At 55.3% G+C, this 9,560-nt stretch overlaps 1 protein-coding gene across 1 annotated transcript; it reads left to right on the top strand.

The window, feature by feature from the left end:
- The first annotated feature begins 264 nt into the window (after positions 1 to 264).
- Positions 265 to 8,271, top strand: CXCL14 (C-X-C motif chemokine ligand 14). Its single transcript, XM_077138511.1, has 4 exons — positions 265 to 497; positions 677 to 782; positions 4,054 to 4,167; positions 7,115 to 8,271. Exons 1-4 carry the CDS (start codon positions 434 to 436, stop codon positions 7,128 to 7,130), a joined length of 300 nt encoding a protein of 99 aa, XP_076994626.1. The 5' UTR covers positions 265 to 433; the 3' UTR covers positions 7,131 to 8,271.
- The last annotated feature ends 1,289 nt before the right edge of the window (positions 8,272 to 9,560 follow it).

The following is a 9,560-nucleotide window of genomic DNA, read 5'->3' as shown; positions in this document are numbered from 1 at the left end:
GAGCATGCAGCGGGAGCGGGAGGGTAGCGGCTGTGAGTGTGAGTGTATGTGTGCGCGCGCACGCGCGCGCGGCTCCGATTGTGTGCCTTTGCGATCGCCGTCCTGGGGCGGGCGGGGACGGGCTGGGGAGGTCTCCTCCCCCCACCACGTTGAGAAATCTCAGTGAGTCACCGAGCGGCTCTGCATATTAATGAGCTCGCTCGCTGCAAGGGCAGGAGCGGATTTAAGAGGCCAGGGCGGGCGGAGGGCGGCCGTGGAGTGAGAGCGCAGCGGCAGCCCAGAGGCACCCACCGACGGGCGCAGCCGAGCCAGCGGGGCCGGGAGACGCGCTGCACGCAGAGCGAGCCGAGCCACGCGGGTCCCCGGGTCGCCGCGCGGACTGGCGGGCGCCCTCCCCGTGTCCCTCCTCCCGCGCCGCGCCGCTCCGGCCAGCATGAGACTCCTGACCGCCGCGCTGCTCCTGCTGCTCCTGGCGCTGTGCGCCGCGCGCGTGGACGGTGAGTGCGCGGAGGTCCCCTCGCTGCCATCCCGCCCCGCCCGGGGACCCCAAGCATCAGTTGCTAGGCGCTCTGGGATCGCGGGGGGTGGGGTGGAGGTGTGGGTGGGCACCGAGGGCCGTCGGAGGGTGAGAGACCCCGCTGCGCGACTGAGCGGCCACCCGCACGCCCTCCCGCAGGGTCCAAATGCAAGTGCTCCCGGAAGGGACCCAAGATCCGCTACAGCGACGTGAAGAAGCTGGAAATGAAGCCAAAGTATCCGCACTGTGAGGAGAAGATGGTTATGTGAGTTCTCCCTTTTCCCCCCCGGACGAGCCTGCGGGCCCTTCTCGTAGCCCAGTGCTGGGGGCAGATGCAGGGGCTGGGCGGGACTCACAGACATTTCTCTCTACCTCTGTCAAGGCTTTGGTGAAGCCTTTGTTTATGGCCCCGCGAGTCCTGAGGACGCTGGCGGGACAATCTGGAAAACAGTCCGCAGTCCCGAGCTCCCAAAAACGCCCGTCCGAGTTGGCCCTGGCTAGGAGCCGCTGGGCAGCCTCAGTATTTGGGTATTTGCGCTGCGGGCTCCCATTGCAGGGTGGCAAGGGTTAAATGGCTCCCAGGGGCCAACTTAGAATACTCATGGAAATCACACAAAACACACCCAGAACTACTGAACTCACACCCAAACTGTGAGCACACTGCCCTCCCGTCACTGGAGAGAGGATTAAGGCAAACGTTATCTTAAGTCCTCAGACTCTCCTTTCAGGAGACCAGCCCCAGGTCTGCTGGTTTTGGCTCCTAGCAAATCCCCCGTGAAAACCATCCTCACGCTTCTCTCACCGGTGTGTCGTGCTCCTTGTGAGTCCCTGAGCCCGAGCCCTGCTGGGGTTAATGGGCGACACCAACAGAGCCCCGCGTGGTGGGGATGTGGGGAATACTTTAAAAACTGGGGCAGAGGGAGAGAACACTGCGTTTCCTTGCTCCTCTGCCTTCCCAATTAACCACTTGAGTCCAGCGCCACTGTTTCCCCGTCAATGTGCTGTTGGCCAGGAAGGGAGCCCTTGGCAAAGCGGCTACCAAACATCTGCCACGGACCGTTGGCCCCTCTTCCCCTCCCCCAGAAACAGGACACACTTTATTCTCAGTCTGGGCAAGTGCCTTCTGCCTGCCGGCCCCGCCGTCCTGGGGCTGCTCACTGGGCTGCAGTCAGGGGAATTCAGAGCCGCCCCACCTGCGCTGCGCCCCACTGCCTTCCTCCCCCGGCACCTAATTCACCTCCCTGGCCCTGCCCCTTGGCCCTGTCCTGACCTGGCCGACTAACTCCAGAGAAACTGCCCGTAAGTTGTCCTTGGTTGGGGGCGCTACCAGCTCAAGGGCTGAAAATGACGGGGCCGTTGCAAGCTAAGTTTGTACTCCTCTAAAAATGAAAAATGCTCCAAACACCCATCCAAGCCTCTGAGGACTTGCAGGGAAGGAGAAATAGGGTAGGGGTGCAGTGACATCTTAAAAGGATGGAACCCTCAGTAAACAGGCTTAGATTTTCCCTGGCTAAAGTGTTCAGAATATAGAGGAAGATGACAGGCAGGTAAGGACGTGGGAAGGTTTGACGTAACCGTGTGGGCATCGGAGGTCGGCCCGCCTTTGTTGTCTCACAAACCGCCACCCCACAGATCAGAGGCTCTCCCCAAACCCCACCCCTGGGGGCCTGGAGGCTCCTCTCCCTACCCAAGAGTCTAAGGCTCTGTAAACCAGAGGGGCCGGCATTATTTGTCAGAGCAGGTTTTCAGCCACAGAGGCTGAACAAAACCAACTTTTCTAGCTTGCCTGAAGCTACCCAGAAAGTTCTGCTGAGATGGGGGGGAGGGGGACAGTCTGTTCTGGGAGTGGGAGTCCTTGCACCCAAAGGTCCCGGGAGAGGACAGACTCCATGGAGAGCAATTTGTGTCATATGTCAGCTGAGCTGTCACCAAAACCCTCGGCACCCCAGAACCCCTGGAGACAGAGAAGCAGGTCCCAGGATTTCTGAGTAATACCTGGGGACGCGGATCCTCATGTCTTCACCCCGCAATGATTATCACAGCCCTAATATTGTGGAAGGGCAGAGGCATCCTCTCCTGGCTCTCCTTGACCTTCAGGATTTGGGGTCCTCTCTGCTCACTGAACTAACTGAAAAGGGTGTTTTTATCCGGCTTTTCCATGCCTCTTCATTCTGAGCGCAGAGGCAGCTTTTTAGGTAAAGAAAGAAATGCATGTGCTAAATTCCTGCAGGGCGATTTTGGTACAATGGAAGGAAAAACAACTAGATTACATTGTGAAGCCTGCCCCATGCTGTCCCTAAACTGGGAAGCTGAGGTGCTGGTGGGGGTCCCGGAAACTAAGAGCACAGTGAAGGGGAGAAAACAACTTGCCTGGAAACATTCTGTCCCCATTCAGGAGGCAAGATCAAATTTTAGTGAGACCCATGAGCCCTGAGACTTCAGTAACCTCTGGGGAAGTCATTGACCTTCTCTCCCCACCCCCTACTCCTTCCCATCCCTCTCTGTCCCCGGCTCCCCAAAAGCCTATTCATCAGCACCCCACTCCACCACCATACCTTGACCCCTCAGGAAGTGGCATCCGCGTCTCCCGCCTTCCGGTTTTCCAAGTCCCTTGAGTGGTTCCTTATCCTCGAACACCGATCCTCATAAATCCTGCCATCCCTGTGGCCGGAGCCCATGGCCCAGCCCCGGCTGAGAGGCCACAGGGCGGCTCTTGCATGAGGCAGGAGCTCACATACTGAGGCTTGGGTTTCACCCTGCCCTCTTAGCTCCCACGACTCATTACTAGTAACACTCACTATTCATTGTTCAGCTACCAGGTGCCAGGCACTCTGCATGGATTATATCCTTAACATCCCAATAACCTTTTGAGGTGGGTGCTATCAGTATACCCATTTTACAGATGCAATTTACAATTGCAGAGAGAGGCCAGTGCTGGAGAAAAGGAAAGTCTTAGTTTCCTGACTAGGAATGAAGTAATTTGTACTTCTGGCTCAGGAATCAAAACAGGCTTTGAGGCCAACGTGACTTAACTTCAGGATCAGTCCTGGGAGACCTGCAGAGGGACAGGGAGAACTGGGTGAGGGGTCAGACAGAGACTGAGGTGCCTGCAGAGCATGTCTTAGCCCAACAGCGGAGCCCTTCAAACCCAAGGAAAGAGATCTTGCCATGGATACTTCCCTGGCCTTAGCTCTCGCTGCCTCTTGTTCCCAGGTGCAGAGAACCTGAAAGGGTCTGGAGATCCTGCTCTCCTAGGGGGCTCCTGCCCTGCAGATAATGCACATCCGGGGGGCAGGGCGGGGTGCTCCCAGGCTCTGAGGGCTCCGGGAGAGTGATGGCCGCTCCCTCTGTACAATCTGAGACCTGAGGCCTGGAGTCCAAGGTCAACATGGCACCCAGAGCCAGCCAGGAAGGAGGCAGCAGGTCCCAGTCTCTCAGTGCCCCCATTTGCACAGACCAGGCAGGGCCCAGCCACAGGCCACACCAGGGTCTGTCATTCAGGCTCTCCAACCTCCACCCCGTCTGCTCTGTTTCAGCATCACCACCAAGAGTGTGTCCCGGTACCGGGGACAGGAGCACTGCCTGCACCCCAAGCTGCAGAGCACCAAGCGGTTCATCAAGTGGTACAATGCATGGAACGAGAAGCGCAGGTATGCCCTACATCTTCAGGCTGCCTTCCCGCCCTCCCGCCACACCCAGCTATGACCCTCAGGATGGGCAGGAGGGAAGGGGCCCTGCTTCTAGGTTATTAGCCCCCTGTTGAAGGAGTGAAGAACCACCGCAATATCCCCAGCAAGGAGATACCCGGATACGGCTTACATACACCCAGAGAAAAGGAACTCACTACTTAGCAAGCAGGTCATTCCTCTCTAGACAGTTTGTAAGCATCAGAAGTTCATCCTTTTGTGTTCTCAAGTTTGTCTCACTCTAACTTTCACATTTCACTCTTAATTCTTTCTCTTATTTAAGTCACTTGAGTTTGCAGAGCCTCAGTTTCCCTCTCTGTCAAATGGCTGGGAGAGCAGCACCTGCACGCTGTCTCCTGCAGTTCTTATAGAGTGGAATACGACCAACTGACTGTGCCTTATTAACTATGAAGTGGTGGCTATAACCAGGAGATGATAAGGACAACCCCTTGCCAGGAGCATATTCTCCTGCCCATGTTGCCCCGTGCCCCCTGCTGCCCAGCAACCTGAGAGACGCTTCCCACAGAGGTGAACAGAGGAACCTCTGGTTTGGCCCTTTAAAACCAAAGCCACCCAACCCCTGATGAGAATAAATGTGCTGGGGCACACCTTTGCCCTCTCTGGGCTCTGATTCCCCTTAATTGAAAGGTACCTGTCAGGCTCTGACCTCCCAGGGTCCTAGCGCCTGGCATTGAAAAGAGGGGTCATTTCTTGATTCCTGGGGCATAGCATGGCCAGGGAAACGTGCATGCGCACACACACACACACAACTTACCAAGAAACTGGCAACAGCCCCTCATCTCTCCAAGGAGAAAAGTGAAGCTAAGTGGAGGTGGGGACAGACTTGTCTGGGAGCAGAGGGCAGGAAGCCTGGCCTCCGCGCTGTGCCCTCCCCACCCTCGGCCGGCCCTCCCTCCCCGAGGGCAGCCTCGTGACCAGCTCTCCCATACCTGACACCTGGGCCCAACCCCAATACCTGAGCTTTTTTTTTTTAATGCCTCCAAAACTGCCTTGTCTGCAGTTGCTTAAAATAGCAAGTGATGTGAGCAAGAGATCAGTTCCTATAAATCTGATGGGAATGAAGCCCTCTTTCTGGTCAGGGCAGAGGCAGCTCCCAAGGCAACCAGCCACCCTCCGTCACCCCCAGGGCCTGCCACAGCAGGGGTGGAGGCACTGATCCCCAGGTCCAGGTGGACAATGCCTTTACCTAACTGCCTGAAGGCTTTGGGCCTTGTGCCCAGCGACCCTCACCCCTCCACTGGGCTGCCGAGCTGACGAAGAGGAGACAGGCTGTGCCCAGACAGGGCTCCACCTTGATTTTGGCCATTCCAGTGATGACGGCAGGGGGGTTGTCACAGTTAGCAGGCCTTCCCTTCATTCCAAAATCATTTCGGCTCCCCTCCTTGAAAGCTGAGGTGTGTTGGGAGAGGACAGGGCCATTCCCTCACTCCCCTGCCCTTTCCCAGGTCACCTTCTCTCTCCTTCCCTATAGGAAGCTTCCATGTGAAAGGTTGCAAAGACCTTAATGAATTTGAAATACAGCTAAGGACATTGTTTTGAAATCCTCCTTGCAGAGGGAGAGAGAACTGAGCCTAGGGTAGAGGCAGGAGCCGGAGGCCCAGGCCCACCCAGGCCCCAAGCCGAGAGCCCCGGGCACTGAGCTTGCGGAGACCAGAGAGCTTCTGGCTGCCTCGCCAGGCATTTCATTTCAGGGCCTACTCCGACACCAGGGATGGGGCTGAGGCCGAGGGAGTGGCACGTTGTCTGAATGTGATGTGTGGCCCCAGGGCAGCCAAGGGGTAGAAACAGAAGAAATTAAAATATCTGGATACTGACAGCTTGGGAGGTGAGGGGGAAAGGTGGGCTTGTGAATGCATGGATGGCCCACAGCTATGGGGGGTGAGCCCAGAGCCGAGAGGAAGTGACAGCACAGCTCAAGCCTCTCTGTCAGGCCCAGCCCCACAAACCACCCCTTCAGTGAGGGACCACAGTGAGGGACCGTTTTCTGGAGGACATGCCTTCTTTGGGTTAAATGCTACTGAAAGATACGAGACGAGGTGGAGGGAAGGGATGCTTTGCCTCCCCCACCCCCCACCCACCTCTATCCCACCTGTTTTCTCCAAAAAGAGAGGCTGAATGCAGGAGGAGGAGGAGGCCAGGAGGCCCAGGAACAGCCCACCACGTGGGGTCAGACCCCACCCCCATCACCAACTCTTAAGTGCTCGCTGGGCAAATCTTAAGTCTCCTGTGCCTCGGTTTCCTCATATGCAAAGAGGGTTTGCTTCATGGGGGGTATGTGTTCTCTAGAGAAACAGAATCAGCAGGAGATATCTGTAGATATAAAATTTATAAAGGTGTCTCACATAACTGTGGGAATGTAGAGTCCAAGGTCTGTAGCGCAGGCTGCAAGCTGGCAACTCCGACGAAGATCCTCAGCGACTCTCAGGAGAGGCTGGCCAGTGAAGCAGGAAGAGGGACTGTTTCTTCTGAATTCTCCTTAAAAGCCTTCTGATGATTAGATTAAGCATCAGTCATTGCAGAAGGTACACCCCTGAGCTGATTACAAATGCAATCAGCTGTGATGCAGCCAGCGTGGTCATGATTTAAGTCCATGAAACGTCCCCATAGCAGCAGACAGGCCAGTGCCTGCCCAACCAGATCACCAGGCACCACCGCCTGGCCAAGGTGACACATGAACCTGACCATGACAGGCAGCTTTGGGGATCAAGTGAGAGTGCAGAGGTGGAAGCTGCTTAGAAAGAACTAAGCCAGATGATGGGAGCTTCTGTGGTCAGTGTCATCTCCTCCTCCAAGTGCCCCCCCGCCTCTCTGCCCCGAGAGAGGGCAATTCCGCTGGGCCGCCAGCTTGTGAGGTGCCTGAGCCACTGACACATTTATTTTCTCTTTCCAGGGTCTATGAAGAATAGGATGAAAAATCCCTGATACAAAAACTCCAGATTGGTTGGGAGACTTGAGCAAAGGACTTTGCTGATAAAAAACAAACAAACAAACAAACAAAAAACCTTTCTTTCTCACAGGCATAAGACACAAATTATATATTGCTATGAAGCACTTTTTACCGAGGGTCAGTTTTTACATTTTATAGCTGTGTGCAAAAGGCTTCCAGATGTGAGACCCGTCTCTTGCGCTCCAGACTTCATCACAGGCTGCTTTTTACTGAAAGGGGGGGAGGGGGGACCCATGCCTGTCCTTAAGACAAAAATGCTTTTTTTTTTGTATTTGTGCATACATGACTGTTTTCATCTGCGCTTTGAAAGCGTCTGGGAGGGACAAAAAGCTTGGTTGAGGCATTTCACGGCAGGGTTGCTCCATCCCAAAGTCGGGAAAGCTTCCGCTCCGCGCCCCCGCACCTCGGCACAGCTGTCCCCGGCCCCCTTGGGCTCGTGGCCGGTGGCAATCACAGTGACACCTCATGGCCCCAGTCGCTGGGCAAGCTGAAGCAGGTTTCTCTGCATTTGGTTCTTAGAGGAATTCAGATTTGGTTGCCAGAGAAATGGGCTTCATTCCCCCCGGGTTAATTTTTACACACTCTTAAAAAAAAAAAAAAGACATTTCCAAGATCATGTGATGTTAAAGTAAAGGATCCTTGAGAAAGGTGTGGGGTCTCTTCCCCAACCTGAGGGTCTGCAAAAGGCACTGCTTCTCTTTAATGCTTCCGGAAGCGTGCAAGCTTCCTGACTGCACTGGTCAAAACCTTCGGGGGGAAATTAAAAGTGTAAGGATGCACGCACAATATACAGCTGTAGACACACGTTCTCGCGACCAGGGAGAAAACCTTCAAAGCATGTTTTTCTCCCTCACCACCATGGAACAGCACTAAAGCAATCTATTTGCAATCCCCCCACCTGATTCTTCAGTGTTAAACAGTACAGTCCTCTTTTGAAGATAACCAAGCGCCCTTTCCTGTGTGAGTACACCCTGCCCTCAGTGTATGCCGCCTTGTGCTGCTGTGTTATATGCAATGTATATGTCAGAAACCATTAGTGTTGCATGCAGGTTTCATATTCTTTCTAAGACAAAAAGAAAAGTGATTAAATATATTTGAAATGTACCAAAATTCTGGATTACTGACTTTTTTTTCTATTTAATTAAGCTAGGATGATAAAATGTCGACGTGTCCTCGATAAACAGAGACAGATGTATTGGGAAAGAGAACTGGTGTTTCCCAAATGCGTGTCAACACTGTCACCTCGGTAGAATGTGTCATTACAGTCCCAGGGACGGGAGGCCAGGCCTTGAGACCAATACGTCCTCCCTGTCTGACTCACACGGGGGAAGCAGGGCCATCCGGATGGGCAGGCTGGAGGGTCACTCCGCGGTGCCCACGTAGAGAAGATAGCAGGTGGGGGGACAGCTCCAGGGCCCCAAGGTCCTGGTGGCTCGGGAAGCAGGCTGGGGCTGAGGAGCTCTGCAGCCGGGCTCTCTGGGAGCCACAGCTGGGCAATCTGCAGGATGGAGAGGGTAATGGGGCAACTCACAGCCCTTCAGGACGCCAGGTCCATGGTGAGGACTCTGCAAATACGAGCTGCAATTCTATTACTCACAGGGCCCGTGGCTTCTCTTCACTGTACACAAACCACGCAGGGCCATGCATCTTGCTGCATCCTGAGACAACCAGGCCCCTCAGTGTCCCCCAGGTTTCCTGCACCCCACAGGAGTGTTCAAGGGGATAGGTCACCCCATCTGCACTCCTCTTCCACGACACTAAGGGCCAGGAGCCAGTCCCTCGTGTCCCCGCACCTCCGCAGACAACTTCCCGGCACACCCAGCTGTGTCCACCTGTACAAGGACATGCGGCCCTACTGTGTGCTCAGTAAAAATGCAAGTGTAAACCCTTTACGTCACTGTCTCGTTTCCTCCTGGAAGCTCCCAGTTATGCCAAATGGATTCTTCAGCAAACTAAGGACCAGTGAGGTCAGGAAAGCTGCCTGAGGTCACAGAGGGATCTCATCTCTCACCGCCTTGCGCCAAAGGCTGAGCCTGACAGCCTTTCTGCTGAGTGGTGGAGGGCGTGGCCCAGTATGGGGGTCTGGCCTTTCCCTTCCTTAGGACGAAGAAGGTGGACTGGACAGGGAAACCCAGAGACCAAGAGCCCGAGAAGCTCCGTGGCAGGACAACACAGAGGCAGGCAGGGCAGAGGCCGGGTCACTCCTCCCCAACGCTCTGAGTGCTCACTGGCCCCTTATCAGTACCAGTGGGTCCTCTGGAAGGAGGGGCTGCTGGGAAAAGAGCGATGAGACAGACCTCCCCACCGCCAGGGCAGAGGCCACTCGGTTTGCAGCCCCACAACCTGGGCCACTGGGATTTCTGTGCTGTCCTTTGAGTTTCAAGCGTCA

This window comes from Tamandua tetradactyla, chromosome 20 (assembly GCF_023851605.1).
Source record: "Tamandua tetradactyla isolate mTamTet1 chromosome 20, mTamTet1.pri, whole genome shotgun sequence".
In the NCBI taxonomy this organism is placed as follows: Eukaryota; Metazoa; Chordata; class Mammalia; order Pilosa; family Myrmecophagidae; genus Tamandua; species Tamandua tetradactyla.
Note: the sequence above shows the minus strand (reverse complement) of the source record. Positions and strands in the feature narration are given on the sequence as shown.